Below are 26,470 nucleotides of genomic sequence, written 5' to 3'. Positions count from 1 at the left end.
ACTTTGTACTGGCAAATGTCATATTTAAGCTTGGATCCTATATATTGTTTTATATTCAGGTCTTGTTAATAGATCAGACTGGAAAGTCATTTAAGCTTTTAGTCACAAGGGTGAAACATTAGAACGTGAACAAAAGTCTTTGCAAACCAAAAGAATTCAAAGGTAATTTGTTAATGTTATTATATGAAAAAAATTTTTTATTCTATTAAGCACTGTTATATTGCCTACATGACTTTATTAGTAGAAAAGTGTTTTATTATTAATAAAGTGTGTTTTGTGCTTTGATCATATGGCATCCTGATCAGCAAGTAATAAAAAAACTAAAAGTAGATCTACAGATGATAACCTGATATCCGTTTATGAACCATCCATCAGAATATTTTCTGGGAGAATTACTGAATTTAGGAGAACTGCATTAAGTGCAAAATGTAGATATAGAAATCACTTCTCCTTCAAAGGCAGCTATAAATTAAATAAAATAATGCAGTTGTGTACATATTAATACAACATAATGTGTTTGTGTTTTTTAAGTACAAGCAATATAAGTAGCTGATTTTGACCTGGTATTAGCCCCTTGTAGTACAGTAGAGCTAAAGTGTGACAGGAAGCAGTACAAGGAGTAATGACAAAAAGCTTCCTGATAGGATAAGAAGGGAGTGGCAAAGAGATCAGCTCCTCATGGTACGGCTTCTTCTTTTACTGTCCAGTCACACACTGGAGTGAGTTCAGGATGACTTGGGCTTAGTTGGGTATATGAGTGTCTGCAAAGGTCTTTTGCGGGGCCAACACTACTGACAGACAACTACTTTGACTGTTCAGTGGTAGGATGGCCTTTCCACCCAATGAACTGTCTTGAGGGCTACCAGTGTTTTAAGCTTTAAAACTCTTTAGGGCAGGAACCAGGCTATGAGTGTGATTAAAACTGTACCCTTTATGAAAACGTTTTTTATTTCCTTTGCTAAAATAAAATTTAAGGCTAAAGAACCTATTGGCTGAGTTAAGGCCTCTCATGTACCCTGCTATGTACCATGTGCCAGATTAATTCCAGGTGTGCTGAATTACCCAGGTTCTCCCATGATAATCTATCTTCTCCAGTCTTAAGCTGCGTACACACGGCAAATTTTTCTCGCCCGATAATCGGTATCGGCCAATTATCGGGCGAAAATCTGCCGTGTGTACAGTCGGTCGTCGTCCATCGTCCGACGACCGTCCTGGCGGATCCATGGACGATGGACGACGACCGATCCTAATGAAAGGGAAGGGGAGAGCGCGCAGCAGGGTGCCGCTCCGTCGCTCTCCCCCTCCCCTCTCCATAGAGCATGAACGGTGCTGTATGTACAGCATCGTTCATGCATCGTGCAGTCTTTTCTCGTTGGAAAGGATCGTGAAAGATCCTTTCCAACGAGAAAAATTGCAGGTGTGTATGCAGCTTTAGAGAGCTTTGATAAACAAGGCCCATTGAGTATTAAGTTAGAGCATAAACAAGGGATGCATTTATACCCAAGGTTCTTGCATAAGCAATCTAAATACTATAGTCCTACCCATGCCTACAATGACAAGTGTGTCAACATACTATAAATGTAAACATATTAAATATATTTGTGACTAAGAAATGGAATAGAGTATTTGTACCTAGATATATTTACACCCATAACCAAACCATCTGAATGCAGAAATCATTGATGTACCTCAGACACTGTTGGTTTCCATTGAGCTAATGTTGCTAACACAAATCTACAATAATGTATTTATCACTGTTATAAAAGCCAGGGTCATCTGGATTCCTCATTCATGGCAAGGAAAACACTTTTTACAATAACACCGCGCTGTATAAAAAGTATATTTCACCTCTACAGTTCTTACGATTACAAATGTCTGATATTATGAATACTAAAGCATGACAAGAAGACAAGAAAAATTTACAAAATAGTACAAAATGAGCTCCAATAATAATGTGAAGGTGTTGTTTCACAATTTTTCATGCTTTTATTGCTTCATTTTTAAAAAGACCCATTAGTGGGATCTTAAAATATCTAAACTTAGCTTTGAAATACCCTGCGGATTTAACTCAAAGAGCTATTATGGTATTAATAAAGCAATTCATCCCCATTTTACAACCACTGGGACAATGTCTACTAGTAGGTGTATTCTTCCGTTGAAAGTAAGCACATTTTCTGTAAAAACTGTTTTGAAGCTTATATGTGTTTTCCCGGTGTTGCCAAGACAAAGGGCTAACAATTATCTCTGTGACGCCAGCTAAATGAATAGCAATACGATTCTTGTAGTGTTGTCTGCTTGGCTGGTATGACAGGGATTGGTTATACAATTGGTAGTCTGGTCCTCCAGCCAATCCCTACAGTTAATTGTCCAGTCATGTGAAAAAGAAAGTATACCCTTATCCAGTTCTAAGGATTTACCTATCAGGACACATCAGGAAAAACCCTATGACCCTTAGCAGGCCTTAAAATAAGTAAAAACAACCTTAGATGAACAATAACAGATGACTTATTACACCATATCATTATTTAACAAAGTCAAAGTGCAGGAGCAATGTGTGAACAATTAAGTACACCCTTACCATTTTCATAGCTGGTCTAGAGCAGTGGTCGCTAACCTTTTCAGACTGGCGCACCACTAAATTTAATGGCTCCGGACCGTGTATGCAGATGCGGAAACTTTTCCTTTAGTGAGGTCATGATGTCAGAACCTTCCCACTCCCCCATCGGAGGTCTAGGTCTCTTGACACAACCCGCATATTTCCCTGAGCTTGGGATCCAAACCGGAGACATGGTCCTTGACTCTGGCTGGTTTGTCCTTGGCGCTTGGGGGTGCACCGGCCACAGCCGCGGACCACGAAAATTTTCTACGCTGGTCTAGAGCATTCAGGTGTGTGTAAACACAATGCCAAGGTTGAAAGACATTAGCAAAGGCCTAAGAGATGCAATGGTGCACTCTAGAAAGGGTTATAGGTTTATTTCCAAACAAATGGAAATCTACTTTTGACACTTAAATGATTAATATTATGTATCTATACAGTGCCAACATACAGTATTATGCAGCACTTTGGGGATTACATTGCCACTATCTGTCTCTCATGTGATCAAACTATTCAACCTCCCTACCATAGGTAAAGTCCAGTGTTGAGGAAGATATTTAAGCTACCATTGTGTTTCTGAAGGGAAACCAGAGTACCTAGAAGAAACCCACATAAACAAAAGGAGAACAAACAAACTCAATGTAGATGGTGTTTTGGCAGAGCTTCAAACCTGGGGCCTTGGAGCACTGAATTAGAAGAGTGCTAAACACAAGGGATTTCAACAGGCAGACAAATTTAAAATTATTAATTTATTAAGTATTGTTTTTAGTCCCTTAGTTATAAATTAGCCCTTTATTTAAAAGGTATATTATTTTTTGACAGCAAGTTTAAGAAAGGAGTTTACAGGAGGTAGAAAGAGAATATATTTTTGCTGACTTTTTCACTCAAAGAAAATAAAACCGGTTTCTAACTTGTTCTAGAGAAAGAAAATCAGAATGAACCAATTACCTATAATCTGATTCAAATCCAAACTGCTGTCCTCTGTGTGACTTACCTTGCTTCAAACCCTGCAGGGTCCTCCAATGGCCTCTCCTTTCTTTCCCTATCAAACAATAATTTTTAGCTGCAAGGTTTGTACAATGTAAGCCAGGTGATAGTTCCGCAGAGCTGAGTAAACAATTAAAGAACTAGCTCCAATAAGGAAGACATACACTTCTGGCAAAAACGTTCACCCACAGACACTAAATACATATTTTCATATTTTGCAAATACAACCCCTAATAATAAGATTTTCAGTGGACCAAGAAGTACAATCGATTCAACATGTGCTGTAAATAAATATTGGCTGTGACTGTTTCATCTCACTAATGTGAGGGTATTTGGATTCCATTAGTTTAGCACATTGGCCATTTAATTGTTTCATTTATTGATCAGTACATCTAATACAACATAAATTATATACTGTATATAATACAATATTATTGTAAACTACACTCTACATAGCTTACAACAAAGCCTATTCTCCACACATTTTATCCTTCTGAAGCCATTAATTGCTGTATCTGTAGTATTTCAAGCACACGACATGCCAAAATTCTATTTATGCTTACTAGATTACAATTAGATTTTGCCTTGGTAGTTGACATTTGCTAAAAATTATACACATCATTTTCCTATGTTTTAACCTTTGTACCTCTAATTGCAATTACTTCAATCTAAGTATGGGTTCTGTTAGGTAATATAAGGACGAACTTAATGGTTTAATTAGTGTGGGAAAAGATTCAGGAATGTCGTTGGCCTGTTTTTTGGCAAAGTATAGTTCAAAATGTAGATAAAAAAAGCATTTGATATGTTTCCATTGACTCATATTATTGCAAATTAAAATAGTGCAACGTTTTACTTGACCACTGAGAAACGACTCAGCTCCACTTAGTTACATTTATATGGAGTTCATATAAAGTGATGATAGTCACGCGCAATACATATGCCTAAAGTGATGTTATAACTCAATTGGGCAACATCAACTACAATTTGGCAAGAATTATAGCGTCATATGACAAAAGTTTCAAAATGGTTTTTCCAGAGAATGGGAAATAGAGGAAATCATACTTAATGAATAATAGGTACAATGTTCTACTTATCCACAAATTGCACCTTTTTATTGTGAGTTTGAGTTATTACAGCATTTCATAGAAAGGAAAAAACAAAACATTTTCAAAGTGTATTTAAATACAGGTAGTCCCAGAGTTAAGGACATCCGACATACAGACAATATGAAAGTGGTTTCCCTGCTCTCTCGTGTGCAGGACAGGGGAAGGGGGCGGTTCGCATGACTTGCAGAAGAAATCTTTTGCTGTTCTGCAAGCTCTTGTAACACTTTAATGACCAAGACAAACTCTGAAGTTGTTTCTTTTTGCATATCAAAGCACAGCTTGCTCCATAAATTAATGAATGTTTTTTTCTTTTTTGCAATAATATGTTGAGACAAACATCTGTCCTAATTGCCGTTATTAAAATAATCTACCTGTTCCGACTTACATACAAATTCAACTTAAGAACAAACCTACAGTCCCTTACTCGTATGTAACCTGGGGACTTCCTGTATTAAAAAGGTAATTCTCCTTTTTGCTCCCTTCTCGTATAATAAATATAACACTGAAATGCTTTAATTACATGTGTTCAATAACTGCAAAAAATATCTGTTCAGTAAACTACAGAACGCCTACCCAATGTCCTGGCCTTGGGGTGACCAAAGGGTGACCATGTTGCTTCTTCCTATAGTATAGTAAGTAAGCAACCATGTCATGGTGACAAAGTGATTACATAACTTTGTTTATGAACTAAGGGCTAGTATTGATGTTGTTTAATTAAAAGCCAGTCATCACCATGCCTTTGCTGAAATGATGATTATATGGCTTTGCCAGAAAAAAAAAAGCCATTCAAGCAAACTTAGTCTCAGCAAAATTTTTTTAAAACCAATTTTACAATTTTAGCAAACATGAAATTTATAATTCAATCTTTTACTGTAAACAGTATAAAAAGCTATCCAAACACAACCATCATATGATGTTGACTATTATTAATCATTGGTAATTTATCTTCAGGACCAGTAATATATTTTCATTTTACAATGATATTGCCATGAACAGTTATATATTCAAAAAGTGTTACTAGATTGACCTTGTTTATGAAAAGCAACTAATTCTACAAGTGTTTACCCTCTCTTGTTTCTGCTTGGATTGAGTTGGGGCAACTTGTAATGTACTAGGTTTCTACTTTTTTTCTTTAATATCTATTTAAAATTCTCATATTATGTTTTTATGTATACAGTGTTATAGTCCACATTTCTGAAATAATAAAATTCAACATTTGAATGATCTAATATTACATGTATATTGCTATTCATTTGAGTCTGCGCTGACCAAGAAGTCCCTGAACTTTACAATTTGCACTTCATCTACTAGAGAACAGGTAATTAACAACTAACTTTAAGGAATCTAGGTGTTTTTCAGCCTGAAGTGCAAGAAATTAAAATTGTTTTGGTTGGTAATTGTGTGCTTAGCCCTAGGGACAAGTGTGTGTACATGGCTGCATTGCAGATGGATGTTCTCACATTCTTGCATTTATTGTACAAGTGTTTTGTTAAACTTTCAGGAACAAAGCCTACTGAATTGTAACATGTACGGTTCTCTCAGACAAGGAAAAAAATACTATTTACAATCTACTAATGAAGATTTTCTAGAAATCCTATTCAAATATTGACATTCCATAAGTTGGTATTTCCATGGGGCTGGGCATGTCTCCAGTGGTGTTGGGTGATCCTTAGTCCTGCATTGAACGGTGCACACATGTTTATGTGTAAGCACCATTCAGCACGCTAAGGCTGTGTGATTCTGCCTCCCCAAGGGCCAGGTCCTTGACAGCTAGAGCTAGGAGGAAGTTGGTTAAATAATTCTGGCCTCATTCAACTCAATTTAGGGACACACACACTAATGGGATATACATACATATTATGGCTGGTCAATGTTCCTGCTCATCACACAGTACTCCCCACCACATTGTGCATGAAAATTGTATTAAGCATTACTTTCCCCAGCAATGTGTTAAAATGAACAAAAACTCCAGCACTAGTCCTTTATTATTCTGCAGACTATGTTTATTTTATTGCTGCATACTTCACATAACATCATATAAGCCATAGTATGCTGTTACACGGACATACATTTAGTGCTATTACAGAGATCAAATCTATCTAAAAGCAGAACTAAACATTCTAAAATTCATATTTTGCTTTTGAGATTTCCAAATTAAAATGGTTACTTTCTTTTAATTAAGAATTTTAAAAATATATTCACATTTTTAAATCTTACCTTTGAGCATGTTAAAAAATTAACTTCCTCTTTTGTGCACCTTGGGTTACCTTTTGCATTTGCAACGCTGAATAAAAATGGTCCAATAAAGCACAGTACATCAGAGAATTTTCCTTCTACCTTACCTCCTCATTGCATATCAACACCAATGGAAGGTTTGTACTGTCTACCAACGGAATCAATGGGCATGGGTGAGTCTAAAGAGGCTATGCTTGGCCATTTTATGTTGTAAAAGAAAGAGGTTGAAAGAGGTATGCAAAAAAAGCTTGCACCAGAGAGCAAGAATGTAGCTGTGTGCAAGAATAAGGATTCCTTGGTGAGAACCATGCCAAGGACAGGTGTTACCAGGGCACATGGTGGAAATGGTGCTGTTGCAAAGTAATAAAATGTAACGAATATGAAAACAGTGAGAAAGACAACAGTCTAATATACTAAAAATCAAGTCCTTACATTAACTTTAATAAATACCCAAATAAATGGTAACAGTGCAACCTGTTACCTATACTATTAAATCATCCAGCTACATGTATCTTGTTTTTCCTAATAAATTTGAAATCTGCATTGAAAAAATGAAATTGAAAGAAGTAATATTTACAGTATATAACACAAGCCAGATGTGGAAGTAAAGATCTCCAAGCTAAACATTTACCGAGTTGGCAGGAGCACACTTCTTCCCTGCTCCATCCAAATATGTTAAGTTTAAATGGACTGTAATTTCTCCCTATTCCTCTAACCTCCCTGGCAGCACTCTGTTGCCTTGTTTACTGAGTAGTGGCTTTTAGTTACTCTTACTTACCCCTCTCCTGCACAGCTGTGTTTCAGTTTTGTATAATAACAACTCGTTTTACATCTTCAACTAGATTTATTGGTTAAGCTGTTCACAGTAGTGAAATAGCAAAGCTGTCATCGTTGTCTCGTGCCACATTTCCCAAAAGTGTGCATTAATTTATTACCATAATATGTGTCCTTAAAATTGGAGAAAATTATTGTAAATTACCTGGACTCTAAGAAGATCTAATCAGTCAAAACATAAAGAAATCAACTCACTAAGAGTTTTCTAAGAGAGCTAATCATATATTTAAAGCTCAAATACTTTGGGCATGTAACGTGAAGAGAAGAGGAAAAAAACGTCAATGCTAGGAAATACCGACGGAAAGGCAAAAAGTAGAAAGGATAGAGAGCACTCATAAAGCTATGACTATGCCTAGGCAGCACCTTAATAAAATGGAAGAAATGTACCTTTAAAGAGGTCCTCTCACCAGTTTTAGGAAATTACAGGTAAAAGCACAGAAAACTAGTATTCAAAACCATCATTTGCAGTATTTTTCTTTGTCTCAGATAATTTTGTATTCACGTGTGCCTTTGAACTTACTAGGAACTTCTTTTACAATAGTCCCTGACACAGCCCTCCTTGCATGTTATAGCCTACTTCTCTTTGAGGATTGTCTAGTTACTGCTCCTGGGAAGCCTTAGGTAGGTTCACTCCAAACGTCTTATTTGGTCTTGTTTTTTTGGTAAGGATGCATTTAGCTTACACCATTAGTGTAGAGAAAACAAAATGGCACTGGACTTGATGTTGGCTATGGGGCTCATTCACATATCCATAGGTATGTGGAACTAACAAATATTTCATACTGCATATGTTAGGCTTATCTACTGGCTTCATGTATCAAGCCCTGGGTGTTTTTATATATTTCTGTGTATGATTAGTTTCCCTGTCCTGTGAGCTCCCCACATTCATGCTCTTTGGCTTCATTAAGTGAACTACTTTTGTCTTGTCAGTGTCCAATTATATCTGTGCTTGCTCAGATAGCAAACAGCAGCGTCTTGGCCCTTTTGGATGTCTGCAAAAAGGGTGACTTTTACAGGTAAGCACCATGCCCTAATATATGTTAAATGCACTTATTAACTTATGGGCAGATCTGTATTGAAAAGAATAGTCTTACATCATGGTCTTTTTTCTATCTTTCAGATTTGAAAAAACTGATGTTTCATTTTCTTCCAGTCATGTTTCAAAAAGATAGAGCTCATAACCTAATATGAAGGGTCAAACAAAAACTAACATTCTAGTATGGCTTTGGAATGTATAAAGAAACCCAAACACATAGAAGGACCTACAGTACAAACTCCCTGCATGTATGGATTTAAGAAATACCTAAAGCCCCACTACTGACCATTCATTTCATAGTATCATGTATATTATGAATGTCTATCTAAGCTGACATTGTCTTTCTGTAATTCCTTCTACTGGACAATATATCACCACTTTGTCTAATATTGATGTAAGAACTGAAGGAAGAGCTTGAGGAAGGAACCCCAGTTATAGAAAGGAATTGCCTCTCTTCAAGTACAGGTAATAAGGAAGGAGTTCAAATTGAGGTGAATGTACCTGTAAGTGAACAGTAAATGAGCTAGAATAACTCTCCATCCTTCATTCATGTTTTCTTGGCACCTTTTCACTGGTGTTTAATGTTAGTGATAATACCCTCTTTACCTTATTGATGCACACTGTGAGTTTCTGGAATGATACCTCTGCCTTTATTAGTTTTCACTGTCAAGGCCAGTAATAATACCCCCCCATTGCTGGTCAGCGGTAACCTACCTGAACTTCTCTAGCAGGCTGGGACTATATTAACCGTTGCAGCTGCATTCAGGCTTTATAATTTCTTGGCCAAAAAATAGGATCTCGCTGGCTGCCATTTGGACAGCATTGATAACTATTCTGCCCATACATTCTGCATAGTTGCTATAGGCCAATACAGTAAATTGTGTAAAAATCACAAATCCCAATAAAGATTTTCACAACACCTATCATCATTAAATCCACCAATGGTAAAGGATGTCTGCAGAGCAAACATATTTCATCTGATAAACAGGCACTTCTTCAATTTATCTACATGCATTGTATCGTTCAAGAACTATAGCACTGAACAGTTATGTACCCAGTAATTTATACAAAGTTTTGGGAACCCCACAGATATTTGTACCCAAAGAGAAGAAGGGAACTATAAATTCTTCTCTAACTTTTATAGTTAGCCTTATGCATTTATTGGTATTATTAGCACAGAGATCAGAGGAAGGGCTACAAAGTGGAAGTAGACGGTAGCATGCTTAAATATGCCATAAATAAATTTACTATAAGTCCTGGAAAATATGCAACTAGATTATTCAGATTTAAAGTGGTACAGTTTGAACAGTTGGAAATTCACTGAAAATATAATATTCATGGGACTATCTACAAATCTTAATATGCTGATGTTTCTCTAAGAGCTTTATTTAGAAGTGCTACAAATATATGCAGAAGCTTTGGATGGTATATTTACATATGGCAACTTTAACAGTATACAAGTACTGTATATCCAGACTTTATTTTTTTTAAACTTCTGCACAATAAAATATAATACATCTGGAATGTGATCTAAATCTAGTTAAAATCTCTTGTCCGTAATAAAACAGTTCAAGATAGCTGAAAATATTGTGGCTTGCATAGCTGAGGTTCAGAGAGCGCAGCCAATACTGTATTTAAATCCTTTAAAACCACAACCACAATTAAAGACCACCTTAACTTTGGCTAAAGCCGCTGGTCACTGCATATCTTGGCAACGCAAATAAGTAAGGGTTTCAATAACTACAAAGGATTTCATTTGCTGTAATATGGATTCATCTGAACAAGTTAACATAGCAGGCATAACATCTGCTATGGCTACAGTTACATATTATAACCCTGAAAAATGAAATTGTTGAAAGTAAAATAATAGATAAGTTATAACTTTGAAAAAAATCAGATGTCCACATGCCAGAGCTAGTTATTTTGCTGTCTATGGTTATTAACATTCTTATATAGTAACTGAAAACATAAAGCAGTATTAGGCAATTGTTTAGCAAATTATATACTAAAAAGCTATTCTTGTAAAGAACAGCAAAACAAAAAAGGGTTATATAGGGGAGCTAGATACAGCCTGAACAGCTTGATGGGCATGTTAGAATAAGGGCTGATGATCTTAGATTTCAACCAGATTTTATATATTTGGATGTTCTAAACCAAATTCTAATTTAGGTGTAATTTTTAGAAATTTAGATTTTCCAAAACAATTCTGGGAGAGACCAAAGGCTATCCTAGGTTGTTTTTGTCCTATATCTGCTTCTGTTGTTAGTGGGTCACCATAAATTTGGCTTCCAGAGCTTCCAGGTCCCACACTTCTATGTCAGTATCTCTGGTAGAATTTAGGAAGTGGCTTGGGCCAGTTTTTAGTCATCATCCAATCAAGTAGGCGTGTTAGGAGATTTTCCAAACTGTTTTGGATCACTTGCTGCTTTGTAATAATATGTAATTAAATGTATTTGAGATCTCTGTTGGATGCTCAGGATTAGAGGTGCAAGGATCAGGTTAACTGTATGTAAGAATAAAATATTTAATCCATAATGCCTATCCATAAAGCTGTTTTTTTATTTTGCCAGAGATCTGTGGCAGGTAGAGCTTCTTGCTGGATGTCTCAACCGATAAAGATCACTAGGTTGTTATGGCTAAAACCAGGATATCAGACTCCAAATTTAATAAAAATGTCACTTAGGATCCTCAAGTTCATGTATACCAGGGGTGTCAAACTTTGGCCCGATCTGGCCAAAATTTGTCCCCAAAGGAATCCTAAATATGAATCGTAGCGGGTCCGCATTAGAATAGCGCCGCTACTACAATTCACGGCATCACTCGCGTTATAGCCAGTGGCCTTTCTGCCTATGCGTGGCCTTGCATTGGACTGTTTTATAGACGCAAGTAATGCTGGGAATTGTAGTAGTGGCATCCCTCGCATCTATAGACCAGCAACCTCTCTGCCTCTGCATGGCCCTGCATTGGACCGTTTTATAGTCGCAGGGAATTGTAGTAGTGGTGGTATATCAGTGAACAGGGAGTTGCAGCCACTCATAACATTAACCCCCACATTAGACTGTTTTCTTGACGCAGGGAATTGTGGTAGTGTTTTAAGTTTTAAGTTTGGCCCACTGTGTATTTGAGTTTGACACCCCTGATGTATAGTATTATACTTTGTCAGGATTTCAGACTGTGAAGGATTGTCTACAAGCTGCTTAATTTAAGTGTCTCCTTTCTTTTTTTCTGTTAATTATATATATTCATATCTGTCCATCTCAAGCTTAGTGATGTTGTACCATGAGCAATGTTCTTTGCAGTATATTTCTGTAAGCCCATGCCAGTGCAAAAATTCAACTCCAGTGGATGTGTCCATGACGCCCTGGGCTCACAAAAACTGTATGTATATACTTGTTACAATATTAGGTCCTAACATCTTCATTTTGTATTTAGATGTTTGCTCCATGTTCTTCTTTCATGCCAATTACATTTAATAAAGGTCTATATTTTATCAAAAATAGTACCTTAAGTCAGTTGGACGTGGAAGAAGCTTTTTCTTGCCGCTAAAATATACTTCAAAGTCTTCAGTCTTTAGCCGATGAGCAAAATCAATATATCCAGACAGCTCTTGTCCATGGGAGTTTTTGTCTCGGACAAAGATAATTGACTAAAATAGAAAATAAACAATACAGTCAGACATAAAAGATATGACTAAATTTATAGTTAAAGAACCATTTACTGTTTAAACAATTAATGTAAAAAAAAAATATATAATCAATATTATATAAAATAAAAACCCAACAGTGACAAAAAGGGTAAAGAAACTTTACTATATGCTGCAGCTTTCAACATACTTACCCGAAGAAATATGGGTCACTTCTGGGATTCTGGGAAAGCTAAGATCCCACACCCTTACAGAATGCACATAGTGCTAGAGCAAGGTTTTCCAATATTTAGAATCCTCAGCTTTCCCAGAAACTCAGAAGAGGACAAGAGTTTTGGAACTGGTACATAAAGAAAACAACCAAACAATAGGCTGTAAACTCATGATTAAACAGCAGGAAATTCAGAATGATAGCATACTTTAATTTATCTTGTAATACTACATTAAAAATGAGTTACAAAAATACATTGATAGGTTCTTTAAAACAAAGAATACATGTAAATCTAAATAAGCAGCATAGTAAATAATATACTGTATGCCTACTATTAGAAAACATCTGTGTGGCGTACTTTATTACAATGAGCTATGAGCTATATTTTGGCTTCTGCTATGAAAAATACAATGCATATCAAGTCAGCGCGGCTGATTTAATATTATTCTTCAAAGCTAGAGAAGATAGACTGTCAAGAAACTGGGTGATCCAGCAAAACTGAAATGGATTTCTTAAAAAAAAAGTTGCTATTTGGCAAATGTTTGCAATCCTGGACTAGATCCATTCATCACCCATGACAGTTTTCTCCCGTCTAGGTGAGCTTTGATATATCAGGCCCAATGTGTTAAAAATGTTTACCATGTTACTGAACAAACAATTCACGTAGTGTGAATCCAGCCATAAGTGGACAACTTTTTTTTGTCAGCAACAGTATAAAATTCACTTACATCTTCAGACGGACACATAACGTACACTAACTGCCTATAGGCAATTCTCTGCCAACATGCCCATAAAATAACCTAGCTCTGTTCCTCATTTGTCTATTTTTGCAGTCTCTCTTTGCAGTTTCTCATCTAGAAGCTTTACTATTTTTTTTCTTTAACATGTGTGCTAAAGAATTTCTAAAGTAGGATTACAATTCTGTAGGTGAATTGTTCTGTTAGAAAAAGAAGATTCCATTTAGCTTAAACCTATTCTGATTCTTGCTCTGCATTTTTTCTGTTCAACACATGTTGTTTTCCTCTCCTCTTGAGAGATCAAGAAAGGCTATTTATCTAGTTCATTGGAACAAAAGAAGGGTCAACAGCACTTAGCATTCCCTTTTCCTCCACCACCTGTGAATGCACCAGATGCTACAATAACAATCACCTGAAGAAACTTTAAGTACCCGCAACAAAATCTTGTGTTGAATGAGAACAACTTATATTAATATACCACTTATTTCCCCTAAACACCCAGGGTGCCTGTTTAGTCAGTATGATCATGCAATACAGACAGGTAATAACAAATGATACAGAATTTCACATGTGAATTAGGATGCCAGTGTGGAGTAGTTTTCTAAATCCAAAACTTTAAAATCATACCAAAAAAGCCCAGAACGAAGCGACAACAAAACTTTTTATATTTTTAGATCTTTAACAACAGATTGATGATCATATACGGAACATCTAGAAACGTTAGGTGTGCCCTAGGCTGCATACACACGTGCAATAATTGTCGTTGAAAACTAACGATCCACGACAGATCGACAGATTAGATTAAAAAAAAAGTAATATATTAAGCAACTAGACACATTTAAAACGTTTTTTATTTTGTTTGTATGTAAGTTAAAAAATAAAATTCAAGAACAAAAAGTGAATATAAAAACACAATTAACTTTACATTTTTCCAACTCCTTCAGTAGTCACATTTTATTAGGAAATAATATTTCCATGTAATTACAAAATTTGTCAAATTTCCTCCTCCCAAAATCCAAACACTAAAAAAAGAGAAAATGGATGTAAACAATACTGATCTCCACATTAAAAGATGCCCATGATTGATAGTAAAATAATGTCAGGGTAAGAAGTGCATGCATTATTTTCATTTGCCCTTGATCATGGACCCATCTTCTACTAACAGCTGTGAAAACAGCAGAAGGTTCATAATTGCAAACATATATATGGTGTCCACCACTTCCTTTTCTCTGAACCAGAAACAAAACTAAGTGCTAAGCTTTAAATTACAAGACAAATGAAATTTCTTTTCTAGTTTTAGCATATGGACGGGATCTGATACAGGTATGGAAGATGATCCTACAGTTATTTGAGATGCTTTGATATTATTTTGCTCATGTGTAGGCATTAGTCAATCCACAATGCCCATTTGGTTTTTAAAGTATATGTTTAACTCATTATCTATCATGCATTTAGCCGATAAAAAAAATATGTAGTGGCTTCACACATTCCTTAATGAGACGCTTAATGCGAAAAAAACTATAATAATAAACTAGTTTCTCCAATGTTCATTTTATCAGCTAACGTTCATGGTAAGTGACTTAAATTACTAACAAGAACAACAAGCAAGTTATCATTTTATCATTCCTTTTTCATGGACTTTCTATATCAGTGGTTGTCAAATTATAAGCTATAAGGGCCTTCAGCTGGGGTCCCCTACATCACAAAAGGGCCACATATAATGCTAAATACATCTAATGTGAAAGAGGACTGGTAAGTGGCTGCAGACATAGAAGAGTAGATTGTTAGAGACTGCAAACATGCAAACATGGTTGAAGGCTGAAAACATAGTGTAGAAGATATGGGAGACCGAGGACATGAAGCGTTAAAAGATCACTCATTTACAAATAAATGCTCTTACTACAGACTACTGAGGTCCGAATGCCATACAGCAAGTACCAAAAAGGCCACATGTGTCCATTCTGTAGTAGGTTGGACACCAGGGACCTATACTCTTGGACACCAGGGACTCTTCCTACTCTAGCTATATAATATGCTTCTTCCCATTACTAGCAGATGAGTCTCCTGCAGTGACTACATATGGATGTCGGTTCTGCTGCCTTATATTCACAATAGATAACGCACCACTTCCTCATAACACCTTTACCCCTGAATTTGTGTCCTTTAGTATCACAAAATGGCATGTGTCTGGTAAACCCTTACAAGTAGCTGTGCACTGGAATAGGTGGACCTGATTTTTTAAAGCTCTCCAAGGCTGAAAAATATACTTTGTTCAGTGAGGCTGAGTGATCCAGCAAACCTGGAAAAGATTTCTTAAAACTCACTTGCTATTTGTTAGCACGTCTTCATCCTGGAGCAGATCCATCCCAGGTTTGCTGGATCACCCAGCTTTACTGATGAAAGTGTATCTTTTCCAGCCTTTTAGAGCTTCAATAAATCAAGCCCAATGAATCTGTCTTCACTAAATACAGATCAAAAACAATAGAACTACCTTTTTAGGGCCTGGAGGACTCCTCGAACGATGAGTCTGAAATGTTGCCATAATGACATGCATGCCATACGACTTCTCAGCCATGACTTTGCATCACATCACACATTTCCAAACATCTACCTTCTTGGGTTGATAAAGCAGTATTCCCCCCAGCCCCCTTTAGCCGGGCACACTATCTGACATTTTTCAGTAACCCGCTGGCTTTTTTTGGGTGGTTACTGAAAAGCGGGGTCACAATACAAGGGCCACCACCCGCCTACAGCTTCTTCCCACCCAGCTTTAAACAATTTGTAGAGAGAATACTTTAAAGTAATGTAACCAAGTGCATATTACTATTATTTGTTTTTCCTCTTACGTGTTTTCTAATAGTGATCTTTGCTAGTGAAAAAGCATCGTTTTTAAAGATTTCTCCCGGTGACTGCTTTTATGTTATTATGACAACTTTACTTGGTGCTTGAGGAGTTATCCATTCTGGGAAACAAAACTGAAGCTTGTCTTTTCAAACAAACTTAGGACACAGAAGAATGACAGATTACAAAGAGGAGTTCAGGAAAACAAAGCCAGACAGTTCAACCATTAATCCCCTTCACAGGCCAGTGTTGTACCAACTATATAACAGGTGCTCCTTTTAGATCCATCTGTAGACTTTTACAGAGACAAGCCTCTTGTAAATTACAAGGGTGACATTTTATTTCTCTTGGCAGAAGGACTAGTGGAAATGGAGGAAAAACGGTATTGAAATCACTGACACCTAGCTTAAGCTGTTGCTTTATTTTGAGTTTATGAAAGCTTCCTTATCTTTTCTGGCACTATACCTTAGGGGAAAAAACAAGATAAGTGAAATAAAATACATAATGGACCTACAACATATGTTGTATTACACTACACAACAGCTTCATCACATTGTTGCAATTAAATGTGGGGAAAGTGTTTTTCCACTAATTAGTATGTTTCTAATAGATGTTAAATGAAGATCAAATTTATTTCTCCTTAGAAAATATAGGATCCACTTTTGGTTACACTTTTATACTTGGCGAGTGGCTACCATGTACTAGGTAATAGCACCGTAGAGGAAGTGCTTATATTTGTTAATGCTGCTATATTTATTACATTTTACTTTTTTTTGTCACAACCTCTACTACTTTTCCCCTTATTGTCCTAACATAAACCTATAACAACATTTGTGAGCTTCAAAAGGAAGATAAACTAATCGATGGAACGATATCTGATTTTTGAAGTAGGCAGGCCATTATTTAGCAATAGCTGCCATACCACAATGGTTTTGAGCACGGTCTTTGCCTCATGCAGTTAAAGGGTACACAATCTGAGGTATGGGGAGGAAGCTTGTTGTGTATATGTGTTGGGACCTCATGGTCCTCATAGGGCAGTAGACTGTTGGGCAGGTTATGGGGGCACAAAAACAATTTATTTTGCATGGTATGTGGCGTCAAGATGAAGGAATTACATGTGAGGATTAAGACAAGTGGAATGCCTAAATGGCAGTTCTTCTTTACCCACACGAGTAGTGTGAAATAATAGAAACTAGGTCCCAACTGTAAGGGTGTTAGATATCACGTTAAACCCCAAACTTTAATGGCATTTTGAAACACCTGGGTAAATTATACCACATATTTTAAAACGAATTGCTAAGATTTTTAACTTCCATCTACGAATAAGTATTATACTGCTAAAACTTATACCTTAATAGGTATGAGGATTCCTGGATCTAGGCCAGGGTCTAGCCATATCATGATAGCCTGTAGCATGCTTTACATAATTTTTAAGGTCTTTGAAAGAGAATGGGTATATAACCAAAGGTCACCTTGGATGTATATTGTTGAAATAAAATTTCCCAATTAACTTTTCTGAGCCAAATAAAACACAAAATATTTCAAAGACTTGGAGGGAAAAGTAATTTAAGTATCTTGTTTTATTACGCATACTAATACCAAAGTGTAATCTGTTTTATCAGCCAAAAAGATAAGAAATTCTGTTAAGCCGGTCTGGTGAGTCATATACTTTTGTCAGAGTGCACAAGAGCAATATATTTCTGCCAGTGCACTTACACTGGAGAGTGGTCATTGGGGGGGGGTTAATGTTTAACCTATGGGGAATGGTCACTAAGGGGTTATTGCACATACAGATGATTGGTTATAAGGGAGAGGGAGTCCAGCAAATTCTGGGGCCAGGATTCTAGGATATTACAGCACATACACATCTGGCATAAATAATGGCAACAGAGATTTGTGTACTGTAGTACAGTTTCCATTGGTGGAATGGATACTGGGGAATGACTTCTACGTATTGGAGTACACATCTCATTGATGATGTGGCTACTGGAAAACTAGTGTGCTGAGGGAAAATCTCACTTAGGACATGGACACAGAGAAAAAAGCTTTGTTTGCTGAATTGTACATCTAACTGGTCCATGGATACATGGAATGAGCTGTGTGTGCTGGAGTGTATATCAAACTGGTGACATGGAAACTTGAGCCAGTGTTCTAGTCCTAATGCAATGAGTAAACATACAATATAATATACCTTATAATTTTCACCACAAATACAAAATTTAGGAGGTTTACTCCTCATTTATGGTAGTAGGAACCGTTCATGACATTTGTTTATGCCCCTGTTGCCAAGTGTATATCTGCAACTGCTGCTGTATAACACAGATTAAGCCACTTGTATACAACTGTTTAAGAATGTTTGGCCCCCACCAGTAAAAGGTATGGAAGATTTTGCTCTATGAAGTGGTATTTGGAGGATAGCAGCTGGGATATCAAGTAAATTTATGGTAAGGTGGACCCAAAGGAACTGAAAGGCCTTTGCTTAAACTCAATGCAAAGGAGTGCATCCATTCTTAAACACAAAGTTGTTTCCTTGTCATTTTTTTAAATAGAAATCCAAAAAAAAGGGGTTTCATTGCTACAACCACAATTATATGTTCCTGAAATGTGCTATAGATGTTGTTTTGCCAAAGGTTCATATATAATTTAATTCATTTAATACATATCATTTATAAACACAACAGCCTTTTATGAGCAGTAAATTGGAGCATGTGCACCAACCGCACAGTCTGCTCATACCTCACCTTTCACAATCACAGCTTCACCTGCTCATATGGTGTGCACCTGTGAATTATTGGCACAAGATACAAGAACTGCACAAAGCACAAGGCCAAGTAACCCTCTGGTGACTCTGGAGACAATATATTTTCAGAGTTCATGTTCCATATTACATTCCATTATGGTAACACTATCACACCTTCCAGGTGAAAAGGTGATCTCCACAGCCACTGCATGCTGCTCATATGTCTCAGGTATCAAAAACACCTGTACTAAACCATTGGCTCCTAACCTACCATAAAAATAGAAAGCCCCCATATGTTTCTTCAGTAATGCCTTTGGGCAGACAGCCTACTGATTAATCATCGGCTGTGGAATTAAAACTATTCCCAGAAGATGTAAAGCTTCATAAGCTTTCAACATATTTTCAAGTTAACAACTATGAAATCCACATGTAATATTCTGATTTTATTTTGCCAAAATTGCCTTTACAAAATTCTAGTGCGTAGAAAGCATACAGACACCTCTGCTGTTGTGTAACTGTTGGAGGAAAAACACTTTTATTTGTTGTTACCTTTGTAAGGCAATCATACCATACTTTAAATTACAGTAAAACTAAAACTGGTTCGAAAAGTCTTCTTTAATGTTAATATTTTATGCATTTTTTGTCTATAGCAATCATTTTCAACCAGGGTTACTCCAAAGGTTGCTATGGGTTCCTTGTGCAAAGAGCAATCAGTTTAGGTGACACCAACTACACCGACTACACTAATATACTGTAAGTTGTAGATATTAGTATCTATAGCAGGGGACCTGAGGACCTGAAAGTTATTTCATTTGATTCTCCCATGTTAAAAAGGAAGAGAAACACTGGCTTATAGGTTACAAAGAATTTTATTCTGGTTTATCTAATCATAAACATTATCTGTAAAACTTCTCTATCTCCAATAGAGACTCCAAAAAGCTTTGTCAACCAATGGTCCACCAATAGGAAAACACCATGGGATATGTAGATGTGAGGCTTTCTGCATATGGTCCAAAAGTGTCTGTAAAAGGCCTATTGAAAACATTACAAAAGTTTGTGTGATAAGGCAAAAAGTATATGTATAAACCAAATATTTTTTAGGTTTGCATAGAGCAGCCTGAAACTAAATTATGAATGAATTGCAGAATCTAAATGGCATGTATACATATAGTGGGTCTGATTTTTTAAAGCACTCCAAGACTGGAGATGAAAGACTGTCATGGGAGAACCTGGGTGATCCAGCAAACTTAGAATTTAATATCTTCTCCAGCCTTGAAGAACTTTAGTAAATTAGGCCCAGTGAGTGCTAACTCCAGAACATATTCTCTTTGTGGTTTTCCCTTAAAGTGCTATAATTTAGAGAATCAGGTTTAGCTAGAAAAAATACAAAAAAAAAAAAACAAAAAATACATGAATTAGGTTGATGTTTAAAACATATGAGCATTCAATTTGCAAACTGCATCCGAGTATCTTTTCATCAAAAGACATCTTTTGGAATCATTCAGATTTATTTACTATTTATTAGGCATCTGCTTCCATTTTCTAACCTCCACTAGAAAAATTGCAGCAATAATTTGCTTGGCTGTCAGTGGGCAACACCTCCTCTTTCATCTACACCACTTGTTATAAATAATGTGCATTCTGAAACATCTGTAATGTTGATATGTCCACCAGTGACAGGTAAATTACAGGCAGAAGACCTTTAAGTCATCGCTATTGTTTAGCAGAACCAAAAAAAAAAAAAATACCTTACCTGTTGTAATATATTCACAGGTCAATTAAAATATTTTATTAATGACATTTTGAATATAGATAATTGTCCGGGACTGGTTTAGGGTATGGAAAGACATGCAATTGTAGGGGTCCCACGCCTTCTCCAGGGCCCCAACTGACAGCAATGCTGTGCAATGCCCCCACTTCATATTTGCCTAGATCCCAAAAATCTAAAACTATTCTTGTTAATAAAGAATCTCTGGAAGTTCTACCACAAAAAAGCCAGAAGGCAAAGGACTAGTCATTAGTATTTCCTGTAGTCTCCATGAAGTATTATTTCCCCAATAATGATTTGTTCTGTACTGTGTCTCTGAAAGGGGGGGATATCTTTGTATAATAATCACCAAATCCTATTCTAGATCTCCTAAGAGATATACTGCTAATGCCAACCTGTAGGCACAATGCCTAATAACAGTCACATACTGGAACGTTTATGATAAATTAAATGTAATTGTAATATATATATATATATATAAATAATGTAATGTAACAAATCTATAGGTCCAATTAGATTATATATATATATATATATAAATATATATATATGAATACGGCCTTAGTATGTCGCTTTTAGGAATAAAATGATTATTTGGGTCTTGGACTAAGAGCAGGTAACCCATACAAAGCATCAAATTTTGTATTCTGTAAATGAAATTCAGCAGTGGAGACTAAATAGATAAAAAAATAAAATCTTAAAGCAGCAGGACTGCGACTGGCCAGTTGGACAACCATGACCTAGGTAATGAAAACAGTATTTACTCACTGCACAAGTGCTAAAGTTCACTACTTTAACCTTTTTGATAGAATGTGTCCATAAATGAAAAAAAATGAAATTAAATAAAAGCAAACAAGTTTTCAAAATGAGTTGCCTGCACATGCTGAAAAGTATTTCATGTCGTGCCTGTGTCTTCCCAGCTGGGAGGTGACCCACAGCAGGGTCTAATTGGAGAGAGATGCGGAGTAACATCTCGATAGCTTGAGCATGTCACAGGTCAAAACACAGCTGACAAGTTGCAGCAATAAAACAGATCCAAAAAAACAAACAGCAAAATCAAATGAAGTCTGTTTTGGTAAACTTCTTAAATATCATATTCATGCAAGGAGCTGAATCTTTCCAGATGGAGGAGTTACAAATACAGATCCAAGAAAAAAAAAAGTGGACAATAGCAAAAGTAAGAAGATCTCCCAGGCTGTGCAACACTCATTGCTAACTACTTACAGGTGCGAGCAATACCAGCAGATGAAAAATATTAAAATGCAATAGCTTTGGAGTGATGACATGTGTGTTCATAATACAATCATCACAAAGTGCAGTCAGGCACCTGCTTAATATGTGTTTTTTTCTGTTTTCTAGGCCTGGCAGTTCAAAAATAATGTGCACGCATGAACAAAAAAAATTCCCAGAAAAAGTAAGACAGTAAGACAGTATTGCCATTCCATTTTGCAGTTTTGGAAAAACCTTGTATAAGTATAAATAGCTCTATAATATAAAAAGTGCCCCTGTTTGTTTAGGTATATATTGTTTATTTATTTACTCGTATTTATATGACGCCGACATATTACGCAGCGCTGTACAAAGTCTATAGTCTTGTCAGTAGCTGTCCCTCAAAGGGGCTCACAATCTAATGTCTCTACCTCAGTCATATGTCTTTAATACAGTCTAAGTATATCTAACTATATGTTTAAAAAGGGGCAGATTTCATTTATCTAAACACTGTGCATGCAATGTAAGTACCTGAATCTGTTGGGCAGAGCTTTGACTGTAAAGCTAGGTACACAAGTGATATGGAAAGGAGAAAGTGTACTGCAGAACCATCCACGATCACTGAACAACCGTACACACAATAGATAGTGAACGATCTACGCTCAATCAGATCTGCCGGGAAGGTTGTTTGTTTCCAGCGACAATCCTCGTTCATCTGCATCGTTGGTCAGTCGTTGTGGACTTTTTTGTTAACGATTAGCGGATGATCGGTCATTAGTCGCTCGTTTCCAATGATAATTATTGCAAGTGTGTATGCAGCTTAAGAGGTTGGGGCAATGCAAGAAGCAAATTAGTTCTGTTGAAGTAGATAAGTGCTTACAAAAGGCATTCGTATGAAAGGAAAAATTGAAGTGACAAATATTGCTTCAATAATGATGGCTCCATCCTTATGGGAAAAAAAGCTGATTTAAACATTGGGCCTGATTTATTAAAGCTCTCCAAGACTGGTGAGGATACACTTTTATCAGGGAACCTAAATGATCCAAAAAATCTGGTCCAGGATTGAAAACATTTGACTTTGAGGTTTCCAGGTTTGCTGGATCACCCAGCTTCACTGATATAGTGTATCTTCTCCAGCCTTGGAGAGTTTTAATAAATCACGGACATTGAGCCTGATTTATTCAAGCTCTCCCAGACTGAAGAAAATAGACTATCAAGGGAGAACCATCAAGGTTTGCTTGATTATCCATGTTCTACCATGATAGTCTATTTTCTCTAGACTTAGAGAGCTTTAATAAATCTGGTACAATGTCTATGGAAGTCTAGACAAGCCGTTTGTGCTACATATATGCCCTGCATGAATAATTATATCAGATGCTATGTCCACTTAACGTTCTTGGCTTTGTCAGAAACTAAAGGTCCATAGAAAGAAAACCTAAGTATGACATTTATGCATTCTTGACCTCATTGGGGTCTTTGTCACACATCATATTAGTTAAACAATATATTTTTATTGAAGAGGGCTGAACATGTGTTCCTGCACTTTCCCATGAAAAACCATGAGACCAAGTTCTGCTGTTGTTTATATCTGACAGATGGACTAAAATCGAGTTTTTAAAAAGAAGGTAAAGTAAATGACTGTATATGTCTGATCTCCCACAAAAAAAAGATTTCACCTACAAAAGGTTGTGCATTTGAAATTAAGGCTTCTCGTCCTGGCCAAAGGTGAAGGGGGTGGTGAGGGGCACACGATACTACTGTACAGATGGTTTAGAAACAGCAGTCACGTTTTAATTTAGTCTGGAAAACCCCTTCACATGAAAAGGTGTTTTCCATCCTTTTAAATAATGTGGTAGGAAACATACCGTATGTTCTCATCCAAGAGCAACCTAATTGGGACAAGTGGTCTCTTTGTATTATGCTCGGGAGGACTATTCCACTCCTTCTAAACCACGGCAGAATATCTGCACTTTGTTAATGTATAATGATGTGCAGAAGGAAATACAAATACATGGATTAATTCTCAGCTGTGAGTTTGGGAAAGCATCCTCTGGGTCTATCAGATTAATGAATTTGTCTTGATTAGGCTTTTTCAACAGAAGTTTCTGTTTCCAAATATTTGTTTAGACAGCAAATTAATCAGTGTTCCTGAACTGTGTCACAGTGTTTGTACTTGAAGTACTTCTTAAGTGAAGCTCCTAATCCTTTCTTACCCTTTGACAGAGAATATAAGCTACTTGAAAATAGAGTTTTTGTAAAATGTAATGGTTTACCGTGCTTAGCAACAGACTTTAACAAAATATAACAGAGCTCCTGTATTTAATAAAAAAGTAGGTACTCTGTGATTAGGACTTAATTAGCCCTATAGCAGTTATTGTACAAACAGTAAAATCAGGATACCGTTATTGTTGGTTTAGCATGAAAATTCATCAAATGATTTAACAGAATAGATTAGGACAAATAAAGCCTGGAAGACAGAATTCTATGTTTTGTAATGTACAGAAGAAAATACTAAAGCAAAAATGCACAACAAAGAGCACAAAAACGTATATTGTATTTTATTGTAAAGCATATTAAACTTCCAAAAAAGTAATATAGTGCAGCTTACCAGTCCTCGTATATATTGTGGCTGCACTATTTTTTTTCAGGTCAACATTTTTAGAAAATGTGCAAAAAAAATTCCTCTTAATCCTACCAGAACTTCATCTTCGCTTTACAGATAGCAAAACAAACTCACTGTTCTATAGTAAACTTGTGAGCATCTCTAATGTGATGAGGATTACCAAAGATAGACATGCTTAATGTCCAGCCCAAAAGACAACTGTATATCCCTCTATGGAAACAACAGAATAAGGTCTAAGCTTCCCTTCGGGGACAGAAGTTTGTTTCACTATACAACAACTAAAAATGCATAGCATGCATTACAACTAAAAAGAAAGTAAAAACATGAAACTGGAAAACTAACGCAGACACCTCATTTTAGGACTAGTAAGCTGCGATAAATTAAAGATGAACCCTGTACTCCCACCCCCCTTTCACTAATCACTACCCTGTTGTATATCGACAACCCCCACTGGCTGTTTAGCACTGGGGTCCCCTCAGGAGCCAGAAGAAAGTCTGCAAGCGTTGCAGTCAGCATAAGGGGATCTTAGAGGACATGGGGACCATAGGAGATTGTCCAGCATTACAGTACTGGGTTACTGGTCCCCTGAACAGTACCGCATAAACTTGTTGCTGCATCTAATCTAGTTTGATTTTCATGAAAAAAAACGTTTCACAAGAAAATGTCTGAAGGGATTCTTTAGATTCTCCAGATACCTTTCATGTCAATGATATATCACTTTTTTGATTGCAAAAAAATAAAGGTTAAAAACAATATGCATTGAAGAAGAAAGTTTAAATTAAATTGTAGAAGTATTCAGCACCATTCACCTATACAATGTAAATCAAAGTAATACATTTTGGGGCACAAAAAGCAACAAAACACAGATAATATATACAAAATGTAAATTATCTGTTCTGAAGTTGTAACACTCAATATAACAGAACCAGGCGTGGTTAGCCCAGGTCACATGACAAATACTATAACCCAATGATGCTTGTAGGTCCTACTAAAGCCACAAATCAGTTTACAGTATACTTAGTAATAGGCATCAGTAAAGAACATCCTCAATATTATATTCTTGTTGAGGATGGAGTGGTATATTATGTATACCCAGTACTTTCCAGGGGTGGTGACAAGAATGGAAACTGGACTCTCACTCTCTCCCACAACACAAGGCACAATCACTCTGATTTCATTTATTCAATCTTGTTTAGTTACAATGAGTGCTAAACAAGAATGAGCTTGTGTGAAAACGATTTTACTTGATTCAACAAAATGGAACATTATACCCTTGCTTGAAGGAACCTACATCCCCAATTTCCTACCCTTACCAATGGCTGGGACCATAGGCACGTATCATAAACTCATTAAAAGAAAATTGTTTTCCCTTTAAATGTGGTTGGCAGCTGCACAGTATCTCCACACTATTCCTGTTTGTATGTGTGCATGTTTGTACCAAGGCCGACCCACCATGTCTCAGTTAAGCTGCTTCCTCCGAGGTGAACAATCCTGCACTTGTACATTTTCCTGCAGGTGTCTAAGGGTGTCAGCTGGTCTCTGTTTATTATTGGTGTGCTGTGTACAGGGAGGCTGGCCAGGCCATCAGTAACAACTCTATGCAAACGGGTCAGGGAAATGAAAATAAAGGCTGTGCTGCTGGAACTTTAGGGTCTGAGGTTTTTCTGGCAAGGCCTTCCCAAGTTCCTCTTAGGTGCTACTTAAAAATTGCTACTTGTTTGACTTGGAAGGAACTTCACATAACTAGCCCAATGTGAGATATGTGGAGCAAAGAAACCAGATGTGTGCAGGTGTGCTGCTCTTTTATTTAGGTTCTGCCGGAGAAACACTTCCTTCGTCTATTTCTAAGGGGTTTCTCTTTTTTCAGAAGTCTGTTTATATAATTTGTTTTTTAAAGGGGGGGG

General features: G+C 36.6%; 1 protein-coding gene across 1 annotated transcript in view; it reads right to left on the bottom strand.

Moving 5' to 3' along the window:
- The window catches only part of CFAP299 (cilia and flagella associated protein 299), a 207,557-nt gene that overhangs the window by 24,068 nt on the left and 157,019 nt on the right, over positions 1 to 26,470 (bottom strand). The window contains exon 4 of the mRNA XM_072407097.1: positions 12,298 to 12,440. Coding sequence (XP_072263198.1) covers positions 12,298 to 12,440 — 143 coding nt within the window. The remainder of the gene's footprint in view (positions 1 to 12,297; positions 12,441 to 26,470) is intronic.

This window comes from Pyxicephalus adspersus, chromosome 3, assembly GCF_032062135.1.
Source record: "Pyxicephalus adspersus chromosome 3, UCB_Pads_2.0, whole genome shotgun sequence".
Lineage (NCBI taxonomy): Eukaryota > Metazoa > Chordata > Amphibia > Anura > Pyxicephalidae > Pyxicephalus > Pyxicephalus adspersus.
Note: the sequence above shows the minus strand (reverse complement) of the source record. Positions and strands in the feature narration are given on the sequence as shown.